This window comes from Cervus canadensis, chromosome 7 (genome assembly GCF_019320065.1).
Source record: "Cervus canadensis isolate Bull #8, Minnesota chromosome 7, ASM1932006v1, whole genome shotgun sequence".
In the NCBI taxonomy this organism is placed as follows: domain Eukaryota; kingdom Metazoa; phylum Chordata; class Mammalia; order Artiodactyla; family Cervidae; genus Cervus; species Cervus canadensis.
This window is the reverse complement of record NC_057392.1, coordinates 91,902,593-91,920,071: the sequence shown is the minus strand read 5'-3', so window position 1 is coordinate 91,920,071 and position 17,479 is coordinate 91,902,593. Positions and strand designations below refer to the sequence as shown.

Sequence of the window (17,479 nt, the reverse complement as noted above, 5' to 3'; positions counted from 1 at the left end):
TTAGTTCTAGTAATTTTCTCGTAGAGTCTTTAGGGTTTTCTATATAGAGGATCATGTCATCTGCAAACAGTGAGAGTTTCACTTCTTCTTTTCCTATCTGGATTCCTTTTACTTCTTTTTCTGCTCTGATTGCTGTGGCCAAAACTTCCAGCTCAATTCCAGAAAAATAAATGACCCAATCAAAAAGTGGGCTAAAGAACTAAACAGACATTTCTCCAAAGAAGACATACAGATGGCTAACAAACACATGAAAAGGTGCTCAACATCACTCATTATTAGAGAAATGCAAATCAAAACCACAATGAGGTACCATTACACACCAGTCAGGATGGCTGCTATCCAAAAGTCTACAAGCAATAAATGCTGGAGAGGCTGTGGAGAAAAGGGAACCCTCTTACACTGTTGGTGGGAATGCAAACTAGTACAGCCACTATGGAAAACAGTGTGGAGATTCCTTAAAAAACTGGAAATAGAACTGCCATATGACCCAGCAATACCACTTCTGGGCATACACACTGAGGAAACCAAATCTGAAAGAGACACATGCACCCCAATGTTCATCGCAGCACTGTTTATAATAGCCAGGACATGGAAGCAACCTAGATGCCCATCAGCAGATGAATGGATAAGGAAGCTGTGGTACATATACACCATGGAATTTTACTCAGCCGTCAAAAAGAATTCATTTGAACCAGTCCTAATGAGATGGATGAAACTGGAGCCCCTTATACAGAGTGAAGTAAGCCAGAAAGATAAAGAACATTACAGCATACTAACACATATATATGGAATTTAGAAAGATGGTAACGATAACCCTATATGCAAAACAGAAAAAGAGACACAGAAATACAGAGCAGACTTTTGAACTCTGTGGGAGAAGGTGAGGGTGGGATGTTTCAAAAGAACAGCATGTATACTATCTATGGTGAAACAGATCACCAGCCCAGGTGGGATGCATGAGACAAGTGCTCGGGCCTGGTGCACTGGGAAGACCCAGAGGAATCGGGTGGAGAGGGAGGTGGGAGGGGGGATCGGGATGGGGAATACGTGTAAATCTATGGCTGATTCATATCAATGTATGACAAAACCCACTGAAATGTTGTGAAGTAATTAGCCTCCAAAAAAAAAAAAAAAAAAAAAAAAAAAAAAAAGAATTGACTATCTTTTTAAAACAAAGATATAACACAGTAAGTTTTGAAATGTGATTGAGATTCATGTCTGTGATATTTTGCTCTTTTCATTACACTAGGAAGGACTTCTAAAATCCTAGCCTTTAGGAGCCCTCAATAATATTCAAAAAGATGACAGTTTCTTTAAAAGTCTTCAAGAAAAACAAAAGGAAGACCATAAGCTATAGACCATAAGCCAACCCTAGTGGCTTGAATTGACGTCCTTATTCTACTCAGATCACAAAACGGTAGAACAGCTTCTAACCAGGTATCAGTCTCTTTTCAGCAGGTAGAAAATTCATGCACTTTTATACCAGGTAAACTTTTGGGGAACTGTGTATGAATGCTGTCTCATGTAGAACACAAGATGTTCTCTGAGGACTAAGATCTTGTTAATTTTTGCTTAGCACATTAGTGGCTTATAATTTTCTAAATATTAAGTAATAATAAGTCCCCAGAAATCCTGTAGAAGCACGCCGGCAATATCTTCGCCAGGCCTGCAAGCAATCCCTGGGCATCCCATTATTACCTTCTATGGTGGCTAATGTGTATTTAGAGGGTTTCCTGCCAGCAAGAATTTGCAGTTTTTCCACATAACAGTCTCCCCTGGTGTCTCAGACAGTAAAGAGTCTGCCTGCAGTGCAGGAGACCCAGGTTCAATCCCTGGGTTGAGAAGATCCCCTGGAGAAGCGAATGGCAACCCACTCCAGCATTCTAGCCTGGAGAATCCCATGGACAGAGGAGCCTGGCCGGCTACAGTCCATGGGGTCGCAAAGAGTCGGGCACAATTGAGAGATTAACACTTTCACCTTCTATGTAACAGGAACCATTTACTGCACACGTTTCACCAAAACAGCTTTTCAGATTTTTCAGTGATTCCAGCTCTCTTCACCAAGACTTGCATCAGTCGGTAGTTTCAATCAGATTCTGAATTACCATGGGAAGAAATTCAAAATGTGTGCAACCAGAAAAATAGCTCTATTTTTAAATGCTTATGTTGTACCCTAGGTACACAAAGACTAAGAATTGGATGGTGTAAATCTCGAGCTTATGGTTCTGAACGTTGACAGAACCTTTCTGTGGGTCTATGTCCTACCCAATCCAGGAAGAGACTGATTGTTGCTCTCTCTGTGTAACATTTTTCTGCATATTGCAGATCTGAATAGTAAAGTGTCCTGGGATAACAATCAGTACACAGTAATGTTCTTCAGTGGCAATGGGTGTGTAGTCTGGGAAGTGACCAAACACTCCATTTCCAGGAATCTAAAAGGGGGAGAAAACTGTCATGTCTCTCCTCTCAGACATTGCGTTTCCTGCTCTGCTGGGAGTCTGTTATCTAATTTGCATGCATACCTGTAAAAAAAGAAGTTGGATAGCACTACAAAAGAAACATATAAAAGTATAAAATAGTGTACATGCCTCTGTACTTTGGAGCTGTAATGCAGTCCCTGTTACATTAAGAGGCATTGTTTTAATCTTCTGGAATAGAAGCTCATTATTTAGTAATAATATTTTGTAATATAGCTAAAGTAGTGCTTTATCCTAAATCTAATAAAATCAAATAATCATAGGGCTGGAAGGGTTCATTTAAGGTCAATCCCCTACCTTCAGGCAAAAGTCAGCACCACATTTCAACCTCATTCTGATAGTCTTTTGTAAGTTACTAAAGGACACTTTTACTCTTGGGTGTCATCTTAAATCTAATTGGTTTTATTATGTTTCTTTGTTTTGATTATTGATGAAAATGTTTAATATTTAACATAATAATAACTCTAACAGAATGTCTCCTTTTAGTACCAAACAAAACACCAACCTCCAAGTAGTCACTTATTCTCCCAAATTATTTGAATCTGAAGATTGGATGAAAAAGTAAAGATATTGCAACATGCTGTGGAAACCCTACTTGCTACTCCACTTAGAGCTGGTTCGTGGTAGGTCAGAAATCACCATGGTTATGGTCTTAGATACAAATGTCTATTGAATGTCCTGAGGCTGGGAGCAATTAATTCATGATTTCTTTTCTCTGGGCACCCATTAAGAAGCCATGTGACCTAGATGATTATTTCACTGGTTCACTGAAAATGGAAAATCTTGATAAAGGGAAAGTGGATGTCAGTGACCATTTCCTCTTATATTTTTAGTTTTGCCATTCTGTTAGAGAAGCTTATAATGACCAGGCAGGATTTCTTCTTTCAAATTGATGATCTTGGAATATAGCTGTTTTCTTAAAGGTTTCTGCCTACTGATTTTTAGTTTTCAAGGTTTTTGTTTTGCTTGCTTTGGCTTTGTTTTTAGTTTTTAGTTACATTTAAAAATCATTTTCCTAAACTATCCCTATTCTAGACGCTTGCTTCCCTGGAGTTTATGAAGATGGTGAAGTGAAAAAGTGAAAGTGATAGTCACTCGGTTATGTCTGACTCTTTGTGACCCCATGGACTGTAACTTGCCAGGCTCCTCTGTCCATGGGATTCTCCAGGCAAGAATACTGGAGTGGGTAGCCATTCCTTTCTCCAGGGGATCTTCCCCAACCCAGGGATCAAACCTGGGTCTCCTGCATTGCAGGTGGATTCTTTATGGCATGAGTCACTAGGGAAGCCCAACTTTACTACAGTTTAACTTTTCTCCATAAACTTTGAGAAAATCTATATAAATGACCAAGACGTACGCATTTGAGTCAGGTCATTGCATTTTAGAACTGAATAGACACTGAATACCAGCTAACCAAATATCCCATTATAAAAATTATGAAAGCAAGACCCAGAGATTAAATGACTTTGCTGAAACCAATCTATGTATGAGGCAAAACCATGACCCTGATCTTTTGACTTCTAACTCTAGATTCTTTCTAATTCTACCCTATTTCCTAACAATCCAACTTGGGTGTTTATAATTAAATTATAATCATAATATTATAATCATTGTTCCTAACCATAGTAGGCAGAATGACTGTCCGCCCCCCCCAAGAAAAAGACTACATTCCAATCTCTAGAACATCTGAATGTGTTATGTTAATAGCGAAAATAAAGTTAAGAATGTAGATAGAATTAAGGTTGCTATGGAATGAAGGCTGCTAAGCAGCTGAACTTAAAATAGGTAGATTATTCTAAATAAATGGGATTCCCAGCTGGCATTGTAGTAAAGAATTCACCTGCCAATGCAGGAGACACAGGTTCGATCCCTGGGCGGGGAGGATCCCTTAGAACAGGAAATGGCAACCCACTCCAGTCAGTATTCTTGCCTGGAAAGTCCCATGGACAAAGGAGCCCAGTAGACTGCAGTCCTGTAGCCTACAGACTCCTGGTGGGCCCTGCAGGGGCCGGGCCCAGGTGGTCCCGGGGTCCTAAGAGAGGAGCAGAGAGGCAGAAGAGGAAATCAGAGTGGAGAAACAGGAGAAGGACTTGAGCTGCTGCTTCTGGCCTTGAAGATGGAGCAGGGCAAACAGCCAAGGAATGTGCGCAGCTTCTAGAAGCTATAAAGGGCAAGGAATCAGGTTCTCCCCTGGAGCTTCGGGAAAGGAGCATATCCCTGTGGACACATTGATTTTTACACTAGCGAGACCTCTGCTGGACTTCTAAACCATAAAATAATAAATTCATGTTGTTTTAAGCCACTTAGTTTGTGCAAACAGCAGCCATAGAAAAGAATACACTAACAAAGTACTGATGGCTGTGCTTAGTGGGAAATTTTCTTTCCACAGAATAAATTTGAAACTCTTCTCCTTTTCCATTTTATTTTTTTTAATACTACCTTAAGAGAGTTAAGACCTTAAGACAGTGTTTCCTTCTTGCTAGGAAATCCATACCATTTAGTATTGATTTACTGCATTTTTCCATAAATGGATGCAAGTTCACGCCCAAGTTAACCAAATGGAGGAGAGACGTGGAGGGAGGTTCAGAGAATGTCCCTGACAGACTTCATCAGAATGCCCTTGGGGCAGTCGGAGGAGAAGACTTTTGATGTGCGGCTACAATTCTCTGTGAGTCAGATAAAAACATTTCAAGGCTTGACTGTGGATGATAGAAGTTTCTGCAAGCTAGCTACTGCCCATAATGTTTACAGTGCTATGACCAAGGACATTAATGCTCATAAAATTTTGTCCCTTCGAAATACACTTTCAACTCAGAAGCTACAAAGTCAAACAAAGTCACACATACCCACACCTTCACCCCTGCCTCTTATAATACACACTTCCACCTGAATAATCATTGTTAGGAAATAGCAGGCCTCAAAATTTCTGTCATCAATTTTCATATCACCTTGCTACAGGACCACTCTTAGACTTGTTTAAACATGCCAAAAGAAAGACAAGCGGAAGCTAGTACTTTAAACTCAGTGTTCTTTTGTCTAATAAAGCTTTACTAGCTTGTTAATATTTCTGAATTTCCACCCATCAAGGTATTTTTCTCAAAACCTAAAGAAAGGCCTCAGGTGACTGGATGTCCCAATTTTCCTGGGAATGAATAGGTTGCTGGGACATGGGACTTTCAGTGCTAAAACAAGGGAAGTCTTGAGCAAGAAAGACCACAGGTAGGCTCGAGGGCATGCTTTTGTGCAGCAGCCCAAGGCCCTGACCCAGAGTGCCCCAGATACCAAGGAAATCATTTTTCAGATTTAAGGTTCAAGGACAGCCAAACAAGTTTGGGCCAAAGAAGAGCCTGCCTTACTCACACCCTCTGGTACTCTTCTCAATGATTTACTCGCTTTCTGAGACAAGTAGCTCAAGGTGAAGAGGACACATCTGACTAGCAGAGACTCTGGGTTGTTGCACGTGGTCACAGGGAAACATGCTGATATTCACAGGAGCGCTTCCTCTGGTTTATTACAGGGTATTGATAAGCAACCTGAGATCCATGCTGGAGGCTCAGTTTGATAGCAGAGTCCGTGCTACTGGACACAGTTATGAGAAGTACAACCAGTGGGAAACGGTATGAAGCATACATGATTTAGACAGACATTGCCTTGAGAACTGAACTGAGAATGTCCCATTAATCCATCAATGGTTCCATTTGGTAGATAGAGGCATGGACTGAACAAGTCGCCAGTGAAAACCCAGACCTCATCTCTCGCAGTGCCATCGGAACTACATTTTTAGGAAACACTATCTACCTCCTCAAGGTAATGCTTTTTAACCATAACCTTGCCACGTCTGAGCACTTTAAATCAACGAATTCTAACACAGTAACATCTGTTTCACAGACGTGTTCATCTCAAACATTGTTATAACTCTTTCTCTGCCTACATCCCTCAGGGAATCAAACAGAGTACCCAGATTCTTTTATCATGTGTGAATTTTTAAATCATTATTTTGATTTATCCAAAAGGAAAAAATGCAATAAAATAGGAGAAGTCCTATAAATTTAACCACATTCCTGTAAGCAATGTAAATGATCATCTACCTTGATGAAATTCTCCTCTCCCAGATGTTGTTTGCAAATCCATTTGCTAAAGAGGTTCATAAACTTCATGTCTATCAGACAACATTACACAGCGTATCAACAATTTGTTACTGTTGTCCTCTAATGCCATTTTTATCATGCAATGCTAATGAGGAAAATAAAAAGACAAGGAATAAGTGGGAGAAAAGAAAAAAATCTTACAATATTAGCAACAATCATGATTACTTCTAATTACTTATCCAGTTGTCTTGGTCATGTCACCTAATAATAGCAATAGAAAATAACCTCCATGTGAGTACAATTAAGCAGAGTAATCAAGCATCTTCTGAAAATACGAGCTTGACAAGCTTAATAAAAATAACAAACAGCCATGTAAGCCTCCAGCTCAAACACTGTGAGTGTTGACAGGCAAAAACACAGTGTGCAAGTATTAGGATTTAATTTAATCCTGGAATATATTTCTTGTTGCTGGCAAGTATCGCCAGTGGAGTCCAAAGCCCAGACAGGCAGAGAATGTTAACCTCTGAATGTGATGAATCGTTGTCTTCCTTTTCCTTTTGATGCAATAGGTTGGCAAACCTGGATCAGATAAGCCTGCCATTTTCATGGACTGCGGCTTCCATGCCAGAGAGTGGATTTCCCCTGCATTTTGCCAGTGGTTTGTCAGAGAGGTCAGTATGTAGGACGATTACTGACACAGCAAAGTAGAAAGCATTTTTTTTAAATTTCAATCAATCCCTTATAAATTAGCTATAATAAAAGAGAATAAGCAGCACAGAAAAAAATCATAACTCCAAGTTCCAAGCTATAAAAGTCACCTAGAAAACTTGATAAGGCAAAACTTTAAAACAGTTAGCAAACTCTATTTATTTGAACTTCACTCATCTTAATTTTCTCACCCACCTTTGGGAAAAAGGCTAACAGATATTAAGTACAGTGAATAGGTCATTGAAAAGTTGTGATTGTGGGTAAACCACTAACTTGACCATTATCTGCTAGATAATAATCAATGTACACTTCAAAATAAAAGAAAATAACACATAGGAGCGCCTACTGTAAGTGATACTATTTTTAACTCCTTTATAAAGGTCAAGGTAAGATATATGTGAAAATCCTTTTAAATACCCATAAGCCCATAAATGATATAAAAAGATAATTCAGTCAAGAAAGAAAAGGAAGGAACAGTTCTTTCTTATAGAAGAAGTTACAGCTAATGGATGTACAAATGAGCAAAACAGAAAGCCATCATTAGAGCACCATAATAATAAATACTTCATGAAAACCTACAGGTGGATACAAAAATTATGGGGTAACAGTTTAAAGAGAAATAGGTTATCTGCAGCATCAAAGCATCTCCCCAAAAATGTATTATACTATATGACACAAGCAAAATTTACAGTGCAGAACCTAGCAGGGACTACCTTAACCAAGTGATCAGGTTAACAACACTAGTAACATCACCAGTGTAAGATATAATCAATATCATGATTATCATATAATCAATTATATTATATTATATAATCAATTATATCATATAATCAATACCCTGATATTGTACACCAAGAAGATAAACCATCTTTTTGGTATTCTTTCCCAAAATGCACAACCTCCTTCTAATCATTAAAAAAATAAAATAAACTCAAATTGAGGGACCTTCTGTAAAATACCCAGACCAGTACTCATTAACAATGTCAAAGTCATAATGAAAAGTCAAAGGAATTGTCATAGATAAGAAGAGACTAAGGGGATATGACAACCAAATACAATGTGGGAGCCTAGATTGGATCCTACAGTAGAAAAAGGACATTAGTGAAAAAAAAATAGTGAAATCTGAATGAAAGTCTATAGTTTATAGTACTGTACCATTATTAATTGCTTCACTTTGATCATTATACCATTGTTATGTAAGAAGGTAACATTTCGGGAACCTGGGTGAAGGGTATATGAGAACGCCCTGTATTTGCAACTCTTCTATAACTTTCTAAAATTATCTCAAAAGTAAAATTACATTTAAAATATTGAAATACTTTAGAAATATAAGACTATTATTATATACAATATACTTTCTTTTGTGTAACGCATTTTCTGTATCTATTCATTAGGCTCTTGGTTTCTAGACATGTTATGTGTCCAATTGGCACCATTTAATTTCAGTGAGTTATTGCACCATTTACAGGACTTCCCAGATGGCACTAGTGGCAAAGAATCTGCCTGCCAATGCAAGAGATACAAGAGACATGGGTTCAACCCCTGGGTCGGGAAGATCCCCCAGAGGAGGGCATGGCAACCCACCCCAGTGTTCTTGCCTGAAGAATCCCATGGACAGAGGAGCCTGGCAGACAACTGTCCATAGGGTTGCAAAGAGTCAGACACAACTGAATCGACTTAGCATGCACACTCGCCATCTGCTCTCTAGGAGAAAGAACTTTCATTGTTACTTTGGTTACCTCCAATCATAGACCACCAACAAAACATACTTTATACCTCCTCCAACCTAAAAAGCACCTGCTTTCTCATGTATTATTTTAATAAACATACATGTATAGAACCACAAAGAGTATTTAAAAACCATTACTACATAGAAGCCTTAAATGTTTTAAAATCTATTCAAACAAGCCTAGGGAAGAACTGAGGGTAAATTTAATATGATCCTGGGGGTGAGGAACTGTGACTAAGAGAATATAATAAATCAGTATAAGCTCCTTCATTCATACATAAGTGTCCACATCACTTAGCAGGAAGGGCTAGACCCTTAACAGAGCTTCTTTCTCAAGAAAGAGGAGTAAGAAGAAGACTTCCTTCATCATGAAATTTGGAATTTAATGAGAGCCTCTCCAAAACCCATCAGAGTGATCTCACTTCACAGTGGGAGGCCTTTTCCTTCTTCTTCCATGTCAGACACTTCCTCTAGTGAGACTGTCTATAGGAAGTCTCATCAAAATTAAACAAATTTCTAGATGATAATATAAGGAACATGCAAAGCCATCCACAGACATTTCTTACTTACTAGGAATAGGCCTTACTCTCATATCCTACTAACTTTGAAAAAAAGGTATTGCAATTGCTATTTTAAAGGAAATAAGCATTTATGTTCTTTAAAAGTCTCTCATTTTATTACAATTTTGTCCATCTTTAAAAAGTTGAAATAAAAATAACAACTAAATGAGCTATGTGTGGATAAAATAGAGTACTTAGAAACAGATAATCAGAAACTATTTTAAACAAGACTATTAGTAATACTTTGCTATTTGCTTTTTTTCAATATTAATAATCTCTACCTCAAAAAGGGTAACCACTTTTGTTATCAGAGTCAACATTTGTCCAGTCTATGTAAATTTCAGTGCATAATGCATACCATTTTCCGTAAAATTCTGCTTTGTAATTTGTACACAGGCTGTTCGGACCTATGGACGTGAGATCCACATGACAGAATTTCTCGACAAGCTAGACTTCTATGTCTTGCCTGTGGTCAACATTGATGGCTACATCTACACCTGGACCACGGTAAAAGAGCCAATGCTAAGAGGGGCTGATGAAATTAAAATTAACCATTCTGTTACACTTGTCCTAACCATACACTGCACTTTCAGAACCGCATGTGGAGAAAGACCCGTTCCACCAAAACTGGATCTACCTGCACTGGCACAGACCTCAACAGAAACTTTGATGCTGGCTGGTGCCGTAAGTATCAGGCTGACCATTTCGCTTGCATAGTGGAAAGCACAGGAAGTAAAATAACAGGAAAATACAACAGTGTCACAAACAAGAAAGACTATAAAATTTTATACTTTCAAGTTCCAGGTTTCTAAAAGCACAGACAATCAACAGCTTATATATTCAGCCAGTAAAGATGCATTGCCTATTCTACTGTGTTCCCAGCTGTGTTAGACGCTGGAAACATGAGATGAACAAACCAGACGTAATCCTACTATTCGTGAGATGTACAACCTAGAGGAAGTCATTAAATAATTATTCAAGCAATTATTTAAATAAAAATGTGATAGAATTATAATTTTGTGATTCAACTCTCAGTAAATGATTACAGTAGCACAGAAATTTCTCATGGGTGTTTGTCCCCTCCTTATTAGCTTCCTTACACTATACTGGTCTCATCGTTTAGTACTATGCAGGGACATTAGGGTTCCCAGGTTGCACCAGTGGTAAGCAGTCTGCCTGTCAATGCAGGAGACGCAAGAGGTGTGGATTTGATCCCTGAGAGGAAGGGCCCAAGGAGGAAGAGCTAGCAACCCACTCCAGTATTCTTCCCTGGGAAATTCCATGGACAGAGGAGCCTGGCAGGCTACAGTCCATGGGGTCCCAGTCAGACAAGACTGAGCATACACACACATGCACACAGGGACATGTTGGTAATTCCACATGCAACTTTTTACCCTGTTAGTGTAAAAGCATCATAATCTTGTAACTAAAAGTATATGTACTTTATAATGTATACATACATGGGATGATTGTAAAAACTCTTGTGAAAACAACTTATTTTTTTTAACTCTCTAATGCTGTAGTTTGAAATTTTGAAACACGCCCTGTAGGAACATCAGTAGATGACCACTCGCCATTAACAGCATCATGTTTTTCCAGGTATTGGTGCCTCTACAAACCCCTGCGATGAAACATACTGTGGATCTGCTGCCGAGTCTGAAAAGGAGACCAAGGCCGTGGCTAATTTCATCCGCAGCCACCTGTCCTCCATCAAAGCATACCTGACAATCCACTCCTACTCTCAGATGATGCTCTACCCTTACTCCTATGATTACAAGCTCCCCAAAAACAACGTTGAGTTGGTAAGTCATCATGGTAGCAGATACAGTATTTTGCTGTTGAGGTTTTTTTTTTTTTTTCAATTCTATTCCTGGGGAAAAACAATTATACAATTTCTGGAAGGTCCATGGTTGACCTTTGGTAACAGAAGTAAAACAGATTTACAAGGAATCTGAAACTGGCTAGATATACTGGCTAGAAGAAATATGATTTTCATGCAGAGAATGATCCACAACATATGGTTCATTCACTAATCTTCCGAACAGCAAGAGTTCCACTTCCTCCTGCTTCACCACAACACTGACACATATGATTTCAGACGCATGTGGGGTAATCAACAAAGTTCCTTCACTTCATACACAATCTTCATCGGAAAGTGAATGTTATTAAGCTGCCTCAAACTGGATTTGACATATGTAGGCAGAGTATGGCAGATGTTAATAGGAATTATGCATATCTGGTTGATGTTGAGCTAAGTGATAAGATCCTAAAATGCCTATTTCACTGTTGGATTAGGTGAGACACAGATGTAAATCAATCAATGAACAAATGATGTGAATAGGTCTTTACTAGATATGATGAAAAATTAAGTATCCCTGCCTCAAAAATTAGCAATCTTGTTGGAGAGTCAAGATACAACCATGTGAAAAGTTAAATAATGAGTTTTATAATATTCATGTTAAATATGGTATATCTGCATAATTTTTTTAAAAATAAGCATATGTGAATCCTTCAACAACTTTTTTTTAAATTATGAACATCTGACTATCAGAAGTTGGAACCAATGATCTAAAAGAACAAGTATAAGATTTAAAGCATTTGACTTATGCCAAAAAATAAAGTATTCCACTTAGAAAAGGACATAGACATTTGGCTTACCTAAATGCATAAATTCAAAGACCCAAAACTTAATCAACTGGAAATTGTTGTTTTGTACTTTCAGATTCAATCTCTTAGAGGCCAAATAAAATAAGTAATGCTGTAAATATTTTGTGAAGAGGAAACTTGAAAAATAACTCAACTTTTTAGAAAACTGATAGCTAATAGTTGGCCAGGTCCTTTTCTTTAAAAAAAAAAATGCTATTTTTCAAAACGCTTCCCATTTTCCCTATCTGTAGCCAAAAAACAAAAGCATAACATCATTAGTTGGAACCATTAAATATTTCAGTTTTCCAATAATGCTCAGTCTGTGAGTATTCTCCGCAGTGGGTGCTCACAGGCCTGCTGTCCCAGAGATGAGTGTGGACAGCTCCTCATTTCAGTCCTAGATATCTGGCCACCAGAGGAGAGGAAGTGGGGGTACGTTGCTTGCTTAATTCATGTGAATATGTTTAAACTGTACCACATCAAAAGGGGAAAAGGCGAAGTCATAAAAACTAAGCACCAATGAGTTACTAAATAAAATATTAAAACTAAAATTATAAGCCACATTAAATGTAACAATAGCTAATATATCCAGTTTGCTTAATAACTAGCTTTGAATATATAAACACTAAAAGACTAATGCTAACAGAAAAGCTTAAAGTGTTCTTTGTTTTTTTTTTTTAATTAATTTATTTATTTTACTTTACAACATTGTAGTGGTTTTGCCATACATTGACTTGAATCCATCATGGGTGTACATGTGTCCCCATCCTGAACCCCCCTCCCTCTCTCTCCCCATCCCATCCCTCTGGGTCATCCCAGTGCACCAGCCCCGAGCATCCTGTGTCATGCATCGAACCTGGACTGGCAATTCATTTCACATATGATAATTTACATGTTTCAGTGCCATTCTCTCAAATCATCCCACCCTCGCCCTCTCCCACAGAGTCCAAAAGACTGTTCAACACATCTGTGTCTCTCTTACTGTCTCATGTACAGGGTTATTGTTAACCATCTTTCTAAATTCCATATATATGAGTTAGTATACTGTATTGGTGTTTTTCTTTCTGGCTTACTTCACTCTGAATAATAGGCTCCGGTTTCATCCACCTCATTACAACTGATTCAAATGTATGCTTTTTAATGGCTGAGTAATATTCCATTGTGTATATGTACCACAGCTTCCTTATCCATTCATCTGCTGATGGACATCTAGGTTGCTTCCATGTCCTGGCTATTATAAACAGTGCTGCGATGAACATTGGGGTGCACGTGTCTCTTTCAATTCTGGTTTCCTCGGTGTGTATGCCCAGAAGTGGGATTGCTGGGTCATATGGCAGTTCTATTTCCAGTTTTTTAAGAAATCTCCACACTGTTCTCCATAGCAGCTGTACTAGTTTGCATTCCCACCAACAGTGTAAGAGGGTTCCCTTTTCTCCACACCCTCTCCAGCATTTATTGCTTGTAGACTTTTGGATAGCAGCCATCCTGACTGGCGTGTAATGGTACCTCATTGTGGTTTTTGATTTGCATTTCTCTGATAATGAGTGATGTTGAGCATCTTTTCATGTGTTTGTTAGCCATCTGTATGTCTTCTTTGGAGAAATGTCTGTTTAGTTCTTTGGCCCACTTTTTGATTGGATCTTTTATTTTTCTGGAATTGAGCTGCAGGAGTTGTGTTCTTTGGAATGGAACTGCTTCACAATGTTGCAATACTTCTTATTTGAGGAGTAAGTTTAAACTCTTTTAGCAATGAAAACTTTCTTGCCCCATTGACTCCATACAATAAAAACCTAGTATCTGGACTGCTTTAAAAGTCTATAAATTGTCCTTTAGAAAAAAGAATCAAGTTAGTTCTACCTTTAGAATCTCAAGAAAAATTCTTGCTACGTCCCTCCAGAGATTGTGATCCCCTGATACTTTTCTCTAAAAATCACTTCTCCATTTAAAGTCAAGGAAAGAGAGGCAATAGAAAAAAATACATACTAGAAATTCTATCCTTCAATGTTGTTTTTAAATTCTAAAGAAGTGAAACAGAACTATACAAAAGTAAAATATTCATAATGAATTCTCAAAAAGAAAACACAAACTACAAAATAATCTTACCTTGGATGTTTATATTTATAACCACAAATCTAATAAATTCAAGGAAAAGGACATGCTATTTCCTATGTTTTTTAGAGCATGATAAGATATGTGATAAAATGCATGCATGCATACTTAGCATAATAAGATACAAAACTTATTTGCACTTATATCACACAGATTGATTTAAAAGTTAATTTCCAACAATTTTTTTTCTATGACTAAACTTTTGCCTAGCATCTTAAATCAGTTTAGTTCAGTTCAGTCACTCAGTCATGTCCAACTCTTTGCAACCCCATGGACTGCAGCACGCCAGGCCTCCCTGTCCATCACCAACTCCTGGAGCTTACTTAAACTTTGTCCATAGTGTCGGTGATGCCATCCAACCATCTCATCGTCTGTCGTCCCCTTCTTCTCCTGCCTTCAATCTTTCCCAGCATCAGGCTGTTTTCCAATGAGTCAGTTCTTTCATCAGGTGGCCAAAGTACTGGAGTTCCAGCTTCAGCATCAGTCCTTCCAATGAACACCCAGGACTGATCTCCTTCAGGATGGACTGGTTGGATCTCCTTGCAGTCCAAGGGCCTCTCAAGAGTCTTCTCCAACACCACAGTTCAAAAGCATCAATTCTTCGGTGCTCTGCTTTCTTTATGGTCCAACTCTCACATCCATACATGACTACTGGAAAAACCATAGCTTTGACTAGATGGACCTTTTTTGGCAAAGTAATGTCTCTGCTTTTTAATATGCTGTCTAGCTTGGTCATAACTTTCCTTCCAAGGAACAAGCATATTTTAATTTCATGGCTGCAGTCAGTGATTTTAGAGCCAAAAAAATTAAGCCTCTCCTGTTTCCAATGTCTCCCCATCTATTTGCCATGAAGTCATGGGACCAGATGCCATGATCTTAGTTTTCTGAATGTTGAGTTTTAAGCCAACTTCTTCACTCTCCTCTTTCACTTTCATCAAGAGGCTCTTTAGTTCTTCTTCACTTTCTGCCATAGGGTGGTGTCATCTGCATATCTGAGGTTATTGATATTTCTCCCAGCAATCGTGATTTCAGCTTGTGCTTCATCCAGCCCAGCGTCTCTCATGATGTACTCTGCATATAAGTTAAGTAAGCAAGGTGACAATATACAGCCTTGTATATTGTCAATATACAATATACAGTATATTAACAACATACTCCTTTACCATCAGTAAAATCTGAGATTCATATTATTTGATTATTTGATTCATTTGGGATGTGGCACCCCAAAATAATGTAAATCATTTGAATAGCTAACCAGAAATCCTTTCAGTCATTTTCTTAATTTGTATCAAACCAATTCACTTACTTTCTAAAAACATTTTTCTAGAACAACTTATAGCTACAGTGTTATTACAAACATATGTATAGCCAAATGAGAATTAGAGTCTCTCAATAAGAAAGATACTGGCTTTTGCATGGTTTTTATTTGTAATAAAGATATCAATTTTTTTAAAAAAGTAAAAGTCTTGACCTAGAAAGATGAATGTTCCACCCAAATCTAGTGCCTCCATATTAATTCTCAATTAGAAAAAAAAATGACCCTACTATTAGAAAACAAAAGATAGTAAAAGATTAATAACATGAATTATTGGTACCACACTACATTTTAGATAACTTAGATTTTCTTAAAGCAATGCAAAGCAGATTCTGTCATACAGATTTTAGCATATATTTGATTCTTTTTCTTTCTACATCTACAGCTTATAAGATCACATTTGTAGCAAAAAAATATGCTTCAATGAAGTAATCAGAAGGAAATTATTTTAGACAGAAACATTAGCAGTTTCAGTCCAAAGTTAGAACATACCATAAGCAGCAATCCTTTTATATCAGAGTTGTGATCAAAATGTATATGGCTGCATTTCTGAAAGATCTTACATGGAGATTACATGACAGTTACTCAGATCATAGGACAACCTTCAGGGGGAAAAAAGGCAGAGATGAGAAAGCAAAAGACCAATGAAATAAAAGTACAGAAGTAATAGTATGGATTACAAAGGTTATCAAAAAATATATCTCTAGCAGACGAGTAAAAAGTTTGAGGAAACATAAGTGCATCTTACATGCATATGCTTTCCTGACAGCGAACTGCTTTTCCACACACTAGATTTATTTAAAGAAAGAATACAAAGTGTACTGTGAGTTTTCAAGTGGCTTCATAAACTGTCCAATCTCAGTATTGACTTCAATATATATCTATCACTATCTTCAAACTAAGTTTTAAGACTCAGAAAAGAGTATACTTACAGCTCCGAAATTCTAAAGGGTAATGAAATATTGAGTTATATGACCTCTTAATCATCAGAGGAAAGAAAAACTAGAAGACATAATTAAAAAGGCTCCCAAACCACTGTGAACAATTATTACTATGATACTATTTCTAAATTCAAAAGCAGGAACAGAGCTTCTCAAGTGGGAACCTTGAAATTTCTCTGGTTCTGCTTTCTCATTTTCCAGCTTAGACACTGAAGGCTTAGGCTGAGCCAAGACCAGTAACAGCGGCAGACTTGGGCATGGAGCTAGCGGACACAGAACGCTCCAGGCTGCCCCAATTCCCAAACACACACACACACACAGATTTCAATGGCCGTGTTCTATGCTGGTGCCCCATATAGCCGGTTAGCCAAAGATCTTTCATTAAATAAAGCCTTTTATCCCACAAATATACCATTATTACTTCTAACCCTGGACACTGCTAAGGATTTACACTGGCCAACTGAGATCCCTGACTTCTCAGGGCCCCGTCTTTATGATTCTGGCCCATCCCTTCATGGGTATACATGCATAAACCGGGACAGATAGGACAGGCTAATAGTTTCTGGAAAATTATTGACCTTGACCAAAAGATAGAAATCCATTTCTCAACTCTAATACCATCTAGCCCAGTGACACCTCACTACCTCTCCATTAAACTTTTAGTTAATGAGCCACCAAGATAGAAACCCACTGTTCTACTCAAGCATGTGAGCATAAACCAAGACTATGATTAGAGATAAACGTAAATATCAGAGGGAAGAAATACTGTGATTAGGAGGTGGGCGATTACCGGGTCGCGAGCGCTCCCTATGGCAGCTGTCTCCGAGGCCCTGGCCAACAGCAAGGCTAACAGGGTCAGAGCCCGTCCGTCAGGCCGGCTGCCGGCAGTCCAGGCAGATGGACTTG

The 17,479-nt window shown here is 38.2% G+C and overlaps 1 protein-coding gene across 2 annotated transcripts in view; it reads left to right on the top strand.

The window, feature by feature from the left end:
* Positions 1-17,479, top strand: part of CPB1 (carboxypeptidase B1) — a 36,762-nt gene that overhangs the window by 10,753 nt on the left and 8,530 nt on the right. The window contains exons 4-9 of one of the 2 annotated variants that reach the window (XM_043474065.1): positions 5,995-6,094; positions 6,183-6,284; positions 7,135-7,236; positions 9,959-10,069; positions 10,156-10,243; positions 11,162-11,364. In XM_043474065.1, coding sequence (XP_043330000.1) covers positions 5,995-6,094; positions 6,183-6,284; positions 7,135-7,236; positions 9,959-10,069; positions 10,156-10,243; positions 11,162-11,364 — 706 coding nt within the window. Of the gene's footprint in view, positions 1-5,994; positions 6,095-6,182; positions 6,285-7,134; positions 7,237-9,958; positions 10,070-10,155; positions 10,247-11,161; positions 11,365-17,479 lie in introns of both variants that reach the window. The other variant, XM_043474064.1, reaches the window with a different exon arrangement.